We start from the raw sequence: 19,217 nt of genomic DNA, 5'->3' as shown, positions 1-19,217 counted from the left end.
AAAGCCTACATTGCCTCTGCTTTGGGTGGTGTTGGCTTGAAGTGTGGCAGTCCCTTGCAGGATTCTTCCTCCGACGTGGACCTCCAGCACTCGACTCGAAAGAGCTACCTGTTGGTAATACTAATGTCGCAACTGGATGATTAGCTCTTCCGGGCTGGGTGCTGGAGGTTTGTTGTTGGAGGAATTTTCTGGGGATTTGTTGTGCTTCGGGCTCATCTTGTGTCTGGAGGTACTTGTGGCATTATTTGTGTCCGTGGTGAAGTTCGCCTCATTCTGATGGTACGGACAGACCATGTGCCTATTCCAGTATGCATAGCTGCTGTCTAACGTTGTTAACCAGGTCGGCGGGCGTTGCATGGCGGCAGTCACTGCTTGCTCAGGAGGAGGAATAGCTGTTGATGATGCTGATGCTGTAGTATCACCTGCTGATTTTGTAGCCTCCACTGCTGCTCTTGCTGCTTGTGCTGTAGAACTTTCAGAATAACATACCCTATGACAGTTACTAATGTATTGCAATTTTAATTTATGGGTCAACTGTGTTATATCTCATCAACATTATTATGTTCACAACAATAAGTCATACAAGTTAATAGTAAATCTGTTTAACTGACAAAGCAACACTGTGACAACACATCTAAACAAGCAAAACAGGCCTATGTGACAAACTGAATTATCTACTTATGTAGGAGTCATGCGGAAGAAAAACAGATTTTGTAATCATAGCATTTTCCATTATCTACAACGTAGAGGACATCCAATCAGCGAAGTCTTGATAGATGGAGGAGGTGGGAGGGGGAAGGGGCACAGGTATAGAGCGAATTAGCCTATAAGAGTCAGCAAGTGATGGAGCCCTCCATTTCATCATCACATAGGGCCAGATTGGAATCCCAACCAAAGATTCAAATCTTAGCAGAGTTCCAACACTTTCAATGAACCTCCCAGTGAATCTTTGGGTTCTGCGGTGCAGCTTTGTTGTCTCTGCAGGGGAGGGTATGCTGACTGTGAGATGGAGACAACAGTTGACTATTTGCAATTGGAACACTAAAGGAAATGCCTAGTAGTGGTACAGGGTATCCTAAGCCATGCACCATACAGTGGCTGACACAATGTATGTTTATGTAGATACCTCGGGTCTAGCCTGGGAGTGGCCAAAAGCAAGCCCAGATGTGCATAGATGCAGTATAGTATGGGCTCTTTCATGGACTCTTGAGCTCACTGAGTGGCAAGGAGAGGTTGAGCAGCGTGCTGCACATGTATATGGGCAGCAGCTCTGCCTGGCTAAACTTCTTAGTGGGAGTAGATTTATAACTTGTGGCGAAGCTGTTCAAGGTATCTTCATATGTCATCAGTAAAAACTTGATAGGACAAGGTGGTATTCAGGTGTCGGATTCCATTAGGTTGGTAATATTGTTCAAACTCGTATAGGATACAAAATTGTGTTTCCTGATTAACTGATGTGGCGTTAACCAACTGCAAAACTTCGTGAAAAGACACAAGAGTACAATGAATATGCTGGTACGTGCAGCACATAAAGAGGACAATCATTCTCTGAACAGAAGAAATTTCTTCTTTCTGGCCTAAAATCATTATTCAAGGAAATTCATTTGACTTCCAAATCCATAGAATCAATGAAGGATCACCCATCTCAAAGTTTCAATTTGACAGTACTTTTATCCCTTACATCATACTTCTCAAAGTTGCAAAAAGCACTGCCCGTGAAATGAAAAGGTCTAGGCTCAAGTTATAGCCAAACAGTTGACTGGAAATTTCAATGCTTATGATAATCACAGATATTATAAAATTAAATATTATTTAAATACTAAAGGAAACAGAATGAAACTACATGGATTTTAACCCAACTGATTACCAATAATACCACACCCCTTCAATTTGGAGTCCCTGGTATTGCATGGGAAGATCTGCATGACACTGTAATGTAGTATACATGAATATGAGATTGCAAGCTTTCTCTGTGTATTCTAGTGATAAAACATCATCTTGGGTGATTAGACAAGTGGTAGCTTCATCTTTTCACAATATTTCAATGAGTTTTGTACCGATCATCTGCAGGAAGTGCCCAGGTGCTGTGTTCTGTGTAGCCACTTGACCGCTGACCTCTTCTGTGGGCAGGCCAGTCATGCACCTCCACAACTGGGTACCACACCAATGGAGGGGGAGTGCAGTGCACCGATATGTGGGCATTGAGCCCCAGTGTCTGTCCATTCTGTCTGTGGACGCTGTCCATTCTGTCTGTGGACGACGCTGGCATTGGAACTGATCACCCCTGTCATTTTCATAATTGCAGAATCCCACACTGTGTTGCACATCCACACTCAGTACTGTAAATGCCTGGTGCTTGCAGTCTTTTGTAGAACCAAGCATGTCCTTCATTTTTCTTCATTGTATGGAAAATTGTGTTTCATGTTTCTCCATTATTCACATGATCTTGGCTGTCAGCAGCTCTGCATTATGGGTCTCCCTTTAAGGTGCATCTCTCTTTAACCATTATTAGGGAATGTTTCAGACAGATGCTTTAACTCATTCAGCAAGCTCTTCCTGTCACAAATGTACCTGGTTCTATGTACTATGGTGGTTAATACCAAGTTGTGTCACTCTGGATGGTGGCAACTGAGTATTCAGGTAAAGGTCCATGTGTATCATCATTCTGTAGACCGACTGTCCCAACATGTGATCCAGACTTCTTTTGATTAAAATGTCCAAGAAGGGTAGCCTTCAACTCTCTTGTATCTCCATGGTGAACTTTATACTATCATGAATGCCACTGGGACAACTCAAGAAATCTGTATGTTTTCTGTCATGTGGCCACCCCACAAACACATTGTCATCCTGTCTGTAAAAGACATTCAGGTTTAGGTGGGCAGTATTCAATGCTACATCTTTAAAGTGCTCCATTTATAGATTAGCCATACTCAGAGCTGAGGGGCACTATTGGCAATTCATCTATTTACACATACAGCTTCCCACCACATTTGAAATAAGTGGTGGTTAGTAAATGTCTAAAGAATTTCCTCAGTGAAGGGTCCCTCGAGTTACAGCTAAGGAATCTTCTAGTGGCACCCCAGTTACCTTATGTATGGAGCTGCCATGATTAAGCACAGCACCAATCTGAAATAACCACCGCAGTTCATAGATCCAGGTACATCTGCGACAGGAAGAGCTTGCCGAATTAGTTACAGTATCTGCAGGAAACTTCTGCATGAATGACAACACCTTAAATGCAGGTAAGAGGAAGGAGAGCAAACAAAGTAGTAGTAGTAGTAGTAGTAGTAGTAGTAGTAGTAGTAGTAGTAGTAGTAGAAGTAGAAGAAGAAGAAGAAGAAGAAGAAGAAGCCAAATGTATGACATTTCTGCCATATGCAAGGCCACCAACAGCCACGATCGTAAAAATAATGGAGAAACTTCAAATAAAGACTGTTTTCCATGCAATGTGGAGAATTAAGGACATGCTTGCCTCAACCAAAGATCAGCTAGGACTGCACATGTCAAGCATTTACAGAATTGAGTGCAAATAAGACACACTACGTTGGACAAACACAACGATGCATCTCACAGTGCCATACGAAAATCGTAAACATTCAACTAGGGCAGAGAGACAAGCCTGGGGTGTCAGAGCAGAGCATCAATGAGGAACACACCTTGGATTTTGAACAAATGAACAAGCTGTGCTGTGCCAATGGGTTCTGGGACTATTGTCAAAGACGTGGTAGAAATATGTCTGCACAACAACCTAATAAACCGAGATAGCAAGTCAACTCAACACAGTATGTAATTCCGTAATTATGACAATATGATGAAGAATGGACAGACACAAGGACTTGACACTTTCACTGAGGCCTTGCCACATCCCCCACCACCAAAATGGTACCACTTCCAAAGGCACACAATTGACCAATCTAAGAAAGAGATTAGAAGTCCAGCAGATATACATATATAAACAGAACACAGCATACTGTCACTTAACCTGAAAATGATGGGCATGAAACACACTGAAACGTTGCAACGTTTAATTGTAAAGGTGACCTGTTAATTTATGTCCGTAGCTTTACAACTTTAAGAGAAGTCAAGTGATCTGCATAAAATAAAAATGTTGTTGGATGCAAGAGTGGAGACTTATTTCTAAGAGACCTTCAACGTCTGGGATTTATGCATACCAGAATCAAATGAAATTGAAATCAGCCACAATCTTACTAACTACCTATACGAGTACTACCACAAAGAGATCAGGAATCATTACTTCCATCTGCATATTTAACACCAAAGGTTAGGACCAGAATTTGATGATCAAAATTGCAAAGGCTGAACAATGAGATGTACATAAAAAGGAATGTTGCTAGTGCTGGACACATCAGCAGAAACTATGCACAGAATATTTACCTCAAACAGAATATTTATGCCTCACTGCAATTCACGTAAGTAGTGGATGGATACCTTCAGGTATAAAAAGAGAAAACTCCTGCCTCCTACCACAAGCCCATCAATTGGTTTCAAGGTGACAATTTCATCTGCTGACAATATTGTACACAGTACATTATGCTTGATGATCAATCAGTTTGCCCAGGTACTTTTTGTACATCATATACACCAGAAAAATGAAAAAAGGGAAAAATTACAACAAGTAAATGATTATAAACTTACAGCCATATAAGTGACCATCCTGTGAAGTACATGGTTAAAGAAGAAAAGCATAACAATAGAATCACCCTAAAAGCAGCACTGATAGCAGAAAATAGTATATGCCAGACAAGAGAGATGAAAACTCAAGAATGAAAGTAAACTGCCCTTTAGGAAGTGTGTCGACAGTAATATGAGCGATTGTACAAAATGGTACATATTAGAGATAAAGGAAAAGGTGAGAGTTTGATGGTGGGGAAAGAAATGCAAGGAGAAATACTTTGGGATGAAACAGAAGGGTATATATATATATATATATATATATATATATATATATATATATATATATATATATATATATATATATATATATATATGTGTGTGTGGGGGGGGGGGGGGGGGAGAAGAGAAAAGGGGGGGGCAAGAAAGAAGGGAATAAGAGGTGTATGAGTAAACTGAGGAGGCCTACACTGTGTAGGATGGTGACTAAGTACTGTGAAGTATGCACAAGTGGAGGGAAACAATAGCACTTTGAATTAACAATGATTCAGCTATTATAGGTGGCAGAAGAATGTACATGTTTAAGAAGATTCCCAACCCTTCAATTTGGAACCACTGGTATTGCATGGGAAGATTTATATGAAACTAATTTAGGTTTTGTTAGCAGAGGTTGATGGTAATTCTTTCAATAAGCTAGGGACATCTTTAATCATTCTCTCCCCTTTCCTTATCTCTCTTTTCTTGCAGAACTTAATTCTAAATGCTACCTATTAATTTTTGTCTGCAAATTTATGAGTTTTCAGATGTTTCCAGTGAATTGCATACAATAATAGCCAGTAATGCCGTGGGAAATAAAAGTGGAAGTTTATTTCTAAGAGACATCAACACAATGCACAAAAACTAGTGACATAGTCAAGTGCATGGTGTTATTACCAGTTACGAATATATAAAGAAAGCTGCCAAACATTTTTCTCATAGTCAACTTCTGAAATTCCATTTACAAAAGCTCCGTTTACTATTATGACATTGATCCTCAAGTTGTTTTAGAAGGTACATAGTACACAGTTTTTGTTACACAAAGTTTCTATTGCCTCCTTAGAGCCTATTTCTAGAGTACTACACATATTTAATTTAATTTAATTCTAAGGATTGTTTTTGGAGGGAAGGCAGAAATAAAAGAAAAGTAAGAATTCTCAGCTACCTGCATCTTAAGTGTGATATGACAATGGTGTTTCAAGCTGTCTGCTATTTTATATATGGCAGTTTCTTTCATATGTAGTGCACTGACTACAATTATATTACAAACCAATCTGCAACTAATGAAGTAATTCAGGATGTACACACAGACAAAACTATAAAAAGTCATAGTATCCTTAATTACTGAACACACTTTGAACTGTGGTGGTAACATCCCTGTAACTGAAAACTGGGAAAATATTACAAATTGTGTTATGAATTTTTCCTTTACTTGTCATATAGGTCCCATTTTCACTACCTGATCAAAGAATCCAGACACCCCTGAAAGTGGAATTGACCACTATATGTAATGAGAGGCAGACCACCATTATTAAAGGAGTCGGAGTGCCAACAGCAAAGAATGAAGATGGTTTTGTGGTTAGGATGTGGTCTACTTATTGCACTTAAGGCAACACTAAATGATGAATGATATTAACATTTTACAGCATTGTATGCTACATATAGTAGAGAAACAGTTTGGAGACAATTTTTTTTTTGTATCAGCATGACAATGCACCCTGTCAAAGTGGTATCTGTGAGGCAGTAGTTTGTGGACAATAAGATTCCTGAATGGACTGGCCATCCAGAGGCCCAACCTGAACCCAAAAAAATATTTACAATGAATTAGAAAGTTGACCTTGCTCCAGACTCAGCATCCAACAATACTACCTTCTCTGCTTTTGGCTCTTGAGGAAGAATGGGTAGCCACTCCTCCAGAATAACACACTTCATTGAAAGCATGCCTTGCAGAATTGAAGCCATCATAAGGTGGACACACTCCATATTAATATCCACTAATAGGTGTCAGGATAGTTTTGATCAAACAGTGTTTACATCAGAACAGAAATATTGAAATTTTTCAATTACTCTTGTAGATATTCCCATGCATTGAGATTAAACAGTAATATTGTTGTCCAAAGTAAAGCAGTGTTTGATGATTTTCAGGACTTAGGTGTCATTCCTACTAAATGAAATGATACCTAATGTCTTTATATATTGGTAAATTCTGACTCCACCAAGAGAAAGAACATGATAATATCCAATTACATTACTGGTGCACCTCTGGAGCCTAATTACATAGGGGAGAATGCTATTAAGAGATACAAAATTGAATCAACAAGTGAAATTAGTAGCAGGGAAGTGAAATTAGTAGTAGGAGAGATAAATAGAAGAATCAGATTGGTTGGAAGGACATAAGGAAAGTGTAGTGCATCTTAAAACTGAAATTGCCTGCCAGATACTAGAGTACCAAATTCTGGAATACTGCTCTAGGATTTGGATTCCATATCAGGTAGGCATAATAGCAAACATCAAATGAACTCAAGAGATACTTTTCTACAATCATAGCAGTTTAGTAAGACCATATGAAAATATAAAGGACATGCACAGGGAATTTATATTATAATCTGTACAATCTGTGGAGAAAATATAACAATACTTTTGTCCAGTGCAAACATTCTACTGCCTCCATCATATCACATGTAACATTCAGTGAATTTCCTCAGGGAAATCACTTTGCTCCATAGGATGTTTTACTTTGAAATAAACACTTTATTTCATAGTTTACTGATTAGCTCCTTGGGCAATTTGAAGCTACATCCAGCAAAAATACAATTGGGGAAAAAATGCAGCCATCAAGCAGGTTTTGTCAGTGTGCCAACATACAAGACAATGATCACACCATACGTGTCTTCATTTTACTAGTTACACTAATGTATTTCAATGAGGTTTTATTGCAATTTATCTTGATAATAGCCAAGCAGGATATATTATCTAAACAATGAATTATGAAAAATGTCTATTTCAAAGTAAATCAACAGCCTTCACAGGAAAATGACTTCCTTAAGAAAAGGGAGATTACATTTAAGGAAGCATGCAGAAAGGCATTTTTCCTCTTAATCCATACTTACACTGAATAGGACTATTAGTATCACTGGAACACAGCCTCCTCAGCCATGTACTATAAAGTGACTTTTAGAAGATCTCTACAAATACATATCTTGTTAAAATATAAAGGGTGTTAAAAAACTAGTGCTGGTCAAAGCTAGAAAAACAAGTACAATAAACATACACCCAGAAGAAAGATTTGAGATATTAGCCATTCTCTCCTACGATAACTCCCTGTCGAAGCTACAGGAGATGCTCACTGTGGTTACCATTCATTCTTACACACCCTTCACCACCACCACCTCCTCCTCCTCCTCCTCCTCCTCAAAGAATCACAAACTCCTGTAAACATATGTGGCTGCTCTAAGATTTGGTCACATACATGGAAAATATGTCCCTGTAACATATGGGTTTGGCATTTACAGACACCTTTAAATGTTCCCACAGCCAATAATTTAAGGGATAATGGTCAGGTGAATGGGGAGGCCATGCTACTGGAACTCCTCAGGCAATCTAATACTCAAAAACATTTGTGTTTAATATTATAGTACAAAGCATAGGGTGTGGGGCAGTGCCCAACACATATAAGCCACTTCCAGTGTGTTTCTGGAAGGACAATGTTCTTTAATGACATGCACAGATTTTCCACTTCTGTGCATACATGAGTATTGTGGTAATTTCTTACCCCACTTTGTTTGAATCCTGTCTCTCTCACATAAATAAAAATAACCTGTGAACTTTAGATTTTCAGCACTCCATTTTAAAACCCATTGGCTGAACTGTATTCTGGCATGTTGGCCTTATAGCCTAAGAGATTTTATATGCTGTAAATGAGATGGTTAAAATAACTGCTCATGCATAATTTTACATCATCAGTATGGGTTATACCTACAGCTCTAATTTTTTTGCACACTTGTTTCAGGATCATCTACTTGCCACAGCATTTGCTCTTCCATATCTAGTGTGTGAACTGTACGATATCTACCATGTTCCACCGCCCTTATTGCAAATGATCTCTCATCTGCAATTCCCTAGCATGACCTGATAAACCCTTCTCAGATAGAATTGAAGTCTTGGATGTCATTCACCACACATGACATACACCAATCAGTTAATGCCATTAGCTAAACTGTAGCAGACCATACTTGCCATTTTCCATAATGGGACTTATTTCACGGTTTTTTCCTTGTTCGCCCTTCACAAATTCACTTATCTTGTTATGATGTCAGCAAAACCTCAAAATATGTTCACATGGCTGATGAGACAGTTTTAGTGGTATGTCTGACAACAGCATTAAAGTCAGAGGATTAAGTACAGAGACAAACAACAGTAAGAGATGAGAAATGAATGTCAATATGAAAACAGGTTACTGTATTGAGAATCTATTGTTCTTGACAAGTTTAAGTTGCCTACATCTCAACAGGTATTTGTTTCAGGTAATATGTTTGTGCGACTTTTTTTGCTTTAGACAAGTACTATATCTTCTGGAAATATGGAACAGCCTTTTTAAACACCGTGTATAACTTTTCAGTAGGTGTATGGGTCTGTCACAATTGAGATATCATTTCAATAAAATTGTTTGGTTCTGAGAAAAAAATTCTACAAATGACATATCAATTACAAGGACAAATTTAATTAATTTGTGAAGGTAGTTGTGCTCTTCTATAATTAAGGTAGAATACAAAAAGATTTGATAACAAATGAAGCTACCTGGAATTCTTTCTGTAGAGTGTGAAGTTGCACCTTTCTGTACTGCTGCATAATACTGCTCCCTCTGTGCAATGTTGTGCTTGTTGTCCAAAGTCACCATAGGCTGTGACTGCCCTTCTGCTTGTGCACCTGGTTCTGTCAGAGTAAAATTTGGTAAATGCATTTCATGATGCAGACTATACTAAAAACAATCTTACTATTATATAGCAGCATTAAAAAAAAAGACCACATTAATATGCCTATAATGTAGGGAAAATTTGTGTCAGCAACTGAAATAATTTACAATATACTGGGGTCTTTCCCTGATTTGTGTGTATTATGTCTTACATCTGTTTGCTATTGCACCTTTACAGGCTGTCTTACACTTATAACAATACACGAACAATAAGAGAGTGAAACTGTATAAATAAATGAAGTACTAATGAGATTTACAGATAAACATGTTCAAACCTATTTTAGTTCCAGGTTTTACTGTTGCACAGACTGACACTAGCAAATTATTTTCAAGAATTATGGTAAATTGAGAGAAAAATCTGTATTACGCTAACTCACTTCTATGAAAGAAGATGCAAACACCCACAAATACTGCTATGAGTGTTATTATGGAGATAAGGACTGGCAGAATAACAGCTACATCCATATAGAATGGAACAGCATCATTAACGTGTATGTTGCTTTGGTCTGGCACCAGGTTCCCTGAAAAAATGAAAACAATGTGAGTGAAACTGCTGAGTATACTTATCAGGGAGAAAAATATTACAACATACAAGGGCAGGATGAAAACTAATGCCTTCCAATTTTTTTTTAATCTGAAAATTCTTAAAGCTTTTTAAATAAGACTAATGTTTTCAACATTCTACAACTTTAATCTCCATGTCTACATATTTCCCAACAGTCACCCTGGTGACAAACATTTTTCCTAATGAGAAACCGGTTTGTTGATGCTGTCACTGTGGAACATTTGACTTTGTTGACAGAGCCACAACCTCACTTCTGCTTACACCACTTCATCACGAAGAGAAGCCCTCGAAGGTGTTTTTGTTTTTGAAACAGTTTAAAATCAGATAGGGACACGTCACGACAGCATAGACAATGATCGATGACAGTGAACCCAAGATGTCTGGTTGTTGGAGACGTCACAGTGCTTGTGTGTGGTCTGGTATTATGCTGAAGGAGGGGAAGCCCCATGTGTGGACAAAAACTGGTTAAACTCTATTATAGCACACTGTTTCTCATGAACTGCCATGTTACACACTACAATTCTGAGACCTCCAGCAGGGGGGTGGGGGGTGGCTGCAAATATCCAGACCTGTAGAACAAAAATCAAAAATGTAAAATGTTTAACAACATTTGTTTTATTTAAAAAATTTGAAGAGGTTTTCATTAAAAAATCTGCGGCATTACTTCTCAGCAGAAAGGTGTCATGCACTAAAGTAATACCTATCAGTTATTTACACGTTATACAAAATAGAAGAAATGAATCTGGACAAAAATGGTAAGCTTACTACACGAAAAAAATACTACATTTATTCAAGTCAGTAGCTCTCAAGAACAGAATAAAACCAATAAAAAAGCAAATTCTGTAGCAAAATAAATTCTGAAAGTTGCACTCCTTTCCATAGTCCTATGTGTCATTCATCACTACACAGTCGCTGGCGTGATGTTTACAACAAGTAATGATGGCTCTACATTCAACACGTTTCTTACTGAGTTTGTATCCATTCTTGATAGTAGTTTTCATAAAAAGAATTATGAGGGGTGTTTGAAAAGTCTATGCATAGTCCGAGGGATGGCACCACTGGCACATATAGAGGCCATATTTAGTTAGTAGCATCTTTGGAAAGAACAGACACCAAGTTTCAGCCACATTGGTCTATTTCTTTGTGTTTGGCATCTGTGTGTTTGGCTATTTTGCAGACTTGGACGATTCTTATTATTTGGAAGGGATCAACAAATTAGAACAGCATTGGATGAGGTGTATAAGTCTAAAAGGAGACTGTCAAAAAATAATAAAGGTTTACCACAAACATGTAAGTAGTTTTTATTTTTGCACAGACTTTTCAAATACCCTCGTAAATGCAGTACTGGGAAGTCCTTAAAGAAGGCATGGTTCACCACAGGCATAAGAGTACCATCACAGCAATAAAGGGTTATGTACACAATAGTCAGAACAAGTAATGCTTCAGAAATACTTTGTTACAAAAAGTGCTATGAAATATTTTTAAAAATTATAAAATAATATAGGAGTACACAAATTCAAAAATCAATAGATAATACTGTTGAAAGAGAGACAGGGAAGCAACCAAAGAAGACATTATTTCTGTTAAAGTAAGTGGGAGCACTGTAAGACATTTCATATGTTAGCATCCTACTTAGACAATGAGCAGACATAATTTAGTTCCAATATGATGAACATAGATAATTTTGGGTGAAGTTTAAATTGACTGTAAATCACACTCTGGAACAGTATGGATTAAGGATGGGAAAGACCCTCCATGGGTTACACACAAAATTTGGAAAATACTGAGGAGGCTGCTCAAAAGAGAATGGAGGTTTTATGTAGTAGTGTAAGGACATATGGACAAGCGAATGGGCTAAGAACTGTAGAAGGAATATGGGGCTTCTGAGCTTTGTTCCTTAGTATAAGAAGAAAAATTGTAAATAATCTATGTTTTAATTATGTACGTGAAGTCTTCTTTTGCAAATCTGTCACCGGTTCACAAGAGGGGTCAACCCTTCCCAAAGAACAGAGATACATAACACCATCACTTATTTTGGTTATTACTCACTAGAAAGTAGCTCCAGTGAATCTGCATGTGAGGCAAACTGGCAGGTGTGGAGGCAGACATACATAATTTCACAAGTGACCCTTTTTGTCCACACCAAGGTAGTTGCGCCAAGCTGTGCAACTGTGGTGACACTACAGAAAGGGTGTGCAACTGAACTGGCCTGCAGAGTATTTCCAAACCATTGAGATTCAAAGGTGTTGATTTGTAAGTGCCTGGAAGCAATGTATCAGCACAACAAGCATGCTATTAATCACTCACTATAAATACCCTCTGATTCCAACAGTTACACACAGTCTGACGTTAGGTCCACGCATCATGTTATGGGCCAGCTAGCAACTGATGCCAGTCTGGGCAGCCTTATCCAACTCACCAGTTCAGAGTTCTATGTCCACGCCTGTGTTCTATGCCCTCTTAGAATGACACAATGGATGAGCTGTCACCAAGCTCCACAATAGCAACCTAACTCTTGACTTGGGAGGACAGTGAGTCACAGCCAGGGCAGTATTGCTGCCATCCATCTGAACCAGCATGAGCTAACCTCATAGCAGTGGATGTGTACAACAATTCAGCAGTCACTTGCATTGCTGGCACTGATCACTCAGGGTCACAGTGCTAACTCAGGCACATGCTACCAAATGGGGCAACAGCATCAGCAAAGCAGGACATTGATGTCAAACAGCCATTCTGCCACCATAATTTCCAACATCAATGGCACCACCAGTAGACCATTTGCCTGCAGAGAGCATATCTGGGGGTGTTGCAGCCCTTCAGCATTGTAGCTCAAGACTACGTAAAGATGTCTTACAGCAGTTTTCCTAGCCACCTCTGCCCAGCACCACTACCTCCACAACCCACCACTCTACCACCTCTACACTATCATGGTGTATATGCGGATAAGAAAAAAACTTCCAAATTTTTCTGGATTTCCCAGTCAAAAATACTTTTCCCCCCCAGATGGAAATACACTTTTTCTTGGGTGAAAATACACTTTTTCCTTGTTAAGTGACACTTTCCCTTGAAGCTGTAAAACTTACGAATTCTTCGAATGATGAAAGGATATATATGCCAGTGCAGAGCTTCCAAACACTTTAGGAAATGAAACCCAGCAATAAACAATGCATTTTGGAAAGATCTCTGATGTGCGACAACATGCACACTGCATATTTTCGTATTACAAGAGTATAAAAAAGAAATTCAAATTACAGCACAGTAGCTTTTGTCAGTCAATCATGGCTCGTGTTACGTGATTCACCAGCCAATGACAGCAGATATTCAACAGTATATGACTTATTATGTAGTCAGCCAATAGCAACATCAATGTTAAGTTGTATGAACACACAAATAAAAAACGTAAATGGTTTATATTAATAGACATTCAATACAGCTTCATGACAAGCTTTCACTTATAATACTGGTCATCATGTCTTACTTTTTTTAAGAGGGCATCATTAGGCAGGATCCTAAGAACACAGCTTAGTGTGCAGCAGCTGAATATTTCTGACAAGCACAAATATAAATTTCACTGCTGTGCATTGAACATTTTGTGGGTTATCCAACTGAATAAATGTTCTGACGAGCACTTCGACTTTTCTATAGAAAAGGCAGTTACGTGTGAAATTCCTCAAGAATTTACCTTGCACTTTTTTCAGGACAATTTATTTTTCGCCATTGTCATTGCATAATTTGTAATCAACAAAAGAACTAAAATAAATATGAAAGACATCGAAGCTTAGTCTTTTTAGTGTGTTACTCTAAGATATATCAAACACAAATATTCCGTTAAGTTTTAAATGATGGCTAGAATCGCTGATCTTCTAGGGCTGAAACTTTTCCAAGCACCTGGTCCTCAAAGTACTAAGTTTCGAAAGAGCCAAATGCTCTGATTTAAGAAATTAATTGCACACACTCACATTTAACATAATACATCTTGTATAAAAAGAAATTTACCCTGAAAGTAACCCTCCTCAAACCACCATCACAGTATTTTCACGCGACCTGATATAAATGTAAACAGTTGTGGCATCACACTCATCTAAAGCAGTTTGTTATGAGGTACTGCACAGTATTCATCTTTAAGCCTTTGACATTTCGCTATCAGCAGACACTTCTGCATGCAGTTTGTTTTATTGGAAAGGGTGCATTTTCTTTGCAATTAAAATTTTATTTTGGTGTTATTCTCTCTTATGTTTTCTTGCTGCAGTATTATTCTGCAGTAGTGGGCCAACGAAGAAGTCTTTCTTTGCGTATCAGTTCTTATCAACCAAAATTACAAAAATTCAAGTAGAAACTAAAACAACAAAAATTTCTGGAGTTCTGAAAATCCCTGGATTTTCCCCAGATTATTTGCAGATTTTCCTGTTGTCACGGGGTGTATACACCCTTTGATTATAGGGGCCTCATTCACCCTGGGTCACAACAGACCCCTCAAATAAAAACTGTCCATTTGGCTGCAGTTACAATGGAGGACTGGGGCACAATCAAAGTGGCGTGGCAAGCAGCGCAGCACTGGCAAAACAAACCAATACTGCTCAATGCACGTGATTATAGTGGCGCTGCAAGGAGAGAGGTGTGGAACAGAGCAGCACAGAGTGGTGCTGAGCAAATCGAACATGTTTGTTTCCAAAAGCAGTGACCGGAACATTGGAGTGACTCCAGTAGCATTCAGGCAATGTTGGTAGTATTTGGCTGTTGCTGCAGGTAGCAGGGTCACTAATGTTGCTGGCCTTGTGTGTTTCTTTTGTTGTACCATTGAGACTTTATGGAACCAGCAAAGCATCATCACAACTGATTGATTTTGTGATAAGCTGTGATTATGCGGCAGCAGTATTACTAACTGAAAGGACAGAATAAATTTTCTTAACCTCTTATTTCTTTCATTGTCTTAAACAGATAATGAAGCAGCACAGCAGACAAACACATGAAAATTGAGTTTTATTATTTGAAAAAAGCTTTCAAAACCATCTCATCGGGACAGCTTAATTTGAAGCTCTGTTAAAGTTTCATCCTGTCTTAAATGCCTTGTATAGAACTCCAGATTTCTAATGCATGTCACTAAACATTCGGGGATCCTTCTGTAAATGACAGTGTTGTGGAGAACATGTACATTTTACAAGGCCACAAGCAAATTCTGGTGAAGTTTGTATTGCCTTCCAAAATATGCTCCACTTAGTGCTTATTATTCCTTAAGCACATTCAATTATCATCATGGTCTGTACAAGTGTTTGTCGAAATATTCTTTCTCTGGATCTAAAACCCATTGATTGTGAGAATTCATAAAATGCCTCAACAATGAACAGAAAAAGCAACACCTGATGTGTTTGATAGTGAAGTATATTAAGCTCCACTTCCTGTATCAAATGCAATACACTAGAAGAATGAAATGTACCACCTTCTCTCTTTCCTTGCCATATCATCAAACATCAATTATAATTGAATTTTCTGTGAGGACCAAACTGTATGCAGGATGATTGAATGAAAATGTTTTATAGTTATAAACATTGGACCAGAATTTTCTGAGCATTTTAATGAATGTCTTTCTGTCAGCATCACCGACTGCATACAGAAAGTTCTGTATCTTTTATAAACCATTTACAGCATTTAGAAAATCATCTTCAGGAGGCACCCATGTTGTGGCTGGAAGCAATCCCACAGCACTTTGGTAATTAATTCCACAGTTCGAACAATGGTTATGAATTGTACTGTGAATGTCAGAGGCATGCCTCAAAAAACTACTGGTTTTTAGGAACCTGTAACAATTCTCATTTCACCACCTACTGATCACACTTAAACTACATTATTTCATTGAATAAAACTGTAGTTGCTTGCATACCGCTCTAGATAAGGATGTTGCACACAGTAACTATACGGCAACCTACTCTTCTTTGTACACCATTTACCAAAATCTTTTTTTGATATCTCAAAGCATTTATGTTATACAAGGGTGTTATGAATATTTCATTCTCGCTTTATCGTCTCTGCATGGGAGTGGAACAGGGTTCACTATATACAATCCATTTTCTTGAGACTGGGGTGAGTTATAGATCCCATCCCAAGTTTAATGAATAGTTCAATATGTTAACTACATTTGGTAAGCAGCAACATATAACTTAATGTGCATCTAAAGCAAATTCATAGCTCAATTTTCAGCATTGCACCCAGAGTCAGTTGGGGTCTTTTGGTTCAGAACCGAGTGGAGGGTCTCAACCAAAGGTTCTGTCAGTTGTGTGATGGTCATGACTGCTGATTTAGACTTGTGTTACAGGGTGCAGTTTTAGGAGTCTGACAGGTCAGGGCTACCCAGTAGTTTTGAGGTTGGTTTGTGGGATTAAAGGGACCAGACTGCTACGGTCATCAGTCCCAGTTTGAAATCCCCTGACCAACACTCACCAGCTGATATGCGGAGGGTGAAACCACATCATGCACAATGTACACACACTTCAACTGTCAAAATTTTTTACACTAAATTTTCAAGGTATTCACAACAAAGTTGCCAAATTTACTGTCATTCAGGGAATTTCTCACGCTCATTCTTGGGGCCAAGAGTGACCTGAAACCTGAAGTAAAAAGCTCAGAGGTATTTCCTGATTCATGGAGAATATATTGGAAAGACAGCTTAGATGCCATAGGAGGGGGACTGTTCATTGCAGTTGCAAAAAATACTGTTTCTATTGAGGTTGAATTTGAGTGCGGCAGTGAAGTTATCTGGTTGCATATAACATGTCTAGGTGAAACCAAGTTAATCATTGGATGTTTTTACTGGCCACGTGGTTCCGCTGTGCAGTTTTAGTCACTCGATGAATGTCTACAGTCAGTATCTCAGAAATACCCAGATCGTGCAATATTACTTGGAAATCAGTTTAACCTACTAAGTATCGACTGGAACATCTATGGATTCACTGTAGATGGTGTGGACAGAGTCTTGCAAAGTACTTCTGAACACGTTTTCAGATAACTGCCTGTGACAACTAGTTAGGCAACCCACACAGAATGGACACACACACTGAAGAGCCAAAGAAACTGGTACACCTGCCTAATACCATGTAGGGTCACCACAAGCAAGCAGAAAATCTGCAACATGATGTGGCATGGACTCTAAAAAATGCCTGAAGTAGTGCTGGAGGGAACTGACACCATGAATCCTGCAGGGCTGTCCATATATCCACGATTACAAGGGGGCTGAGATCTCTTCTGAACAGCACATTGCAAGGCATCCCAGATATGCTCAATAATGTGCATGTCTGGGGAGTTTGGTGTCCAGCAAAAGTGTTTAAACTCAGCAGAGTGTTCTTGGAGCCACTTGAGCAATTTTGGATGTGTGAGGCATCACGTTGTCCTGCTGGAATTGCCCAAGACCATCAGAATGTACAATGGACATTAACGGATGCATGCGATCAGACATGATGCTTACGTACGTGTCACCTGTCACAGTCATATTTAGATGTATCACTGGTCCCATATCAGTCCAACCTCACCCCATTATAGAGCCTCCACAAGCTTTAACACTTCCCTGCTCACCTGCAGTGTCCATGGATTCATGATGTCTCCATACCCATACATGTCCGTCTGCTCGATACAATTTGAAATGAGACTCATCTGACCAGGCAACATGTTTCCAGTCATCAACAGACCAATGTCTGTGTTGACGGGTCCAGGTGAGGTGCAAAGCTTTGGTTGTGCAGTCATCAAGGGTACACGAGTGGGCCTTCGGCTCCTAAAGTCCATATCAATGTTTTGTTGAATGGATCACATGCAGACACTTGTTGATGGCCCAGCACCGAAATTTGCAGTAATTTGCGGAAGAGTCACTTTTGTCATGTTCAATGATTCTCTTCAGTCACCGTCAGTCCCATTCTTGCAGGCTCTTTTTCCAGCCGCAGCGATATCAAGGATTTGCTGTTTTACCGGATTTCTGATAGTTTTCCTACAAAATCCCCACTTCATCACTACCTCAGAGATGCTGTGTCCCATCACTCATGTGCTGACTATAATTCCACATTCAAACCCACTTAAATCTTATGAACCTGCCATTATAGCAGCAGTAACTGATCTAACAACTGTGCCAGACGCTTTCTGTCTTATATAGGCATTGCCAACTGCAGCGTCATATTCTGCCCGTTTATGTATCCCTGTATTTGAATATGCATGCCTAAACCAGTTTCTTTGGCGCTTCAGTGTATTAGACCTTGTAGGCCCAACCTTATCAATACTGTCAGTGTAAAAACCGTGATTAGTGATCATGATATCATAGCAATGATGGTTACTATAGTTAACAAATCTGCCAAGGTAGCCGGGAGCGTGTTTATGCTAGAAAAAGCAGATGAGCAGTTGTTAGCATTGCACTAAGACAGTGAATGGACATAATTCAGCTCCATAGGAGGAATTATGGGCAAAGGTTAAACCAAGTGGATCAAGGATGGGATGGACCTTCCATGGTTTAATAGTCAAGTTTGGAAAATGCTCAGGAAACAAATTGTTGCAGTCTCAGTTAAAAAGAGTGCAAACATTGGCAGGCAAAGTTAGTGGAAATTCATGCAACTGAAAGAAGTTAAATTCCTGAAGCATACAACTTCATTTATGATACATTAGCAAAAAGATCTTGCTGAGAACCCAAGAAAATTCTAGTCATATGTAAAGTCACTAATTAGGGAGGCAATAGAAGACAGCAAAAGGAAATCAGAAGTTTTCAACTTCACATTCAAGAAATCATTCACACAGGAGAATTTTACACGCATACCATTGACTGTTGTATAGAGTCCTACATGGAGGAAACACAAACTGGCATCCACGGCATAGGGAAGCAACTGAAAGAGTTGAAAAAATTAAGTCACTAGGTCCAGATGTAATCCCAGTTTGGTGTTAGAGAGATTACTTTGTAGCCTCTTACTTAGCCTGCATTTACCATGAACATCTCACACAGCAAAACGTCCCTAGCGAATAGTAAAAAGTGCAAGTGACTTCTGTATA

General features: G+C 38.9%; 1 protein-coding gene across 1 annotated transcript in view; it reads right to left on the bottom strand.

Moving 5' to 3' along the window:
* Window positions 1–19,217, bottom strand: part of LOC126297767 (Down syndrome cell adhesion molecule-like protein Dscam2) — a 1,507,668-nt gene that overhangs the window by 17,048 nt on the left and 1,471,403 nt on the right. Inside the window, exons 25-26 of the mRNA XM_049988942.1 lie at window positions 10,018–10,161; window positions 9,466–9,600 (exon numbers count right to left, since the gene is read on the bottom strand). Of these exons, the coding sequence (XP_049844899.1) occupies window positions 9,466–9,600; window positions 10,018–10,161 (279 nt within the window). The remainder of the gene's footprint in view (window positions 1–9,465; window positions 9,601–10,017; window positions 10,162–19,217) is intronic.

The sequence above is a fragment of the Schistocerca gregaria genome, chromosome X, assembly GCF_023897955.1.
Source record: "Schistocerca gregaria isolate iqSchGreg1 chromosome X, iqSchGreg1.2, whole genome shotgun sequence".
Taxonomy (NCBI): Eukaryota; Metazoa; Arthropoda; class Insecta; order Orthoptera; family Acrididae; genus Schistocerca; species Schistocerca gregaria.
Note: the sequence above shows the minus strand (reverse complement) of the source record. Positions and strands in the feature narration are given on the sequence as shown.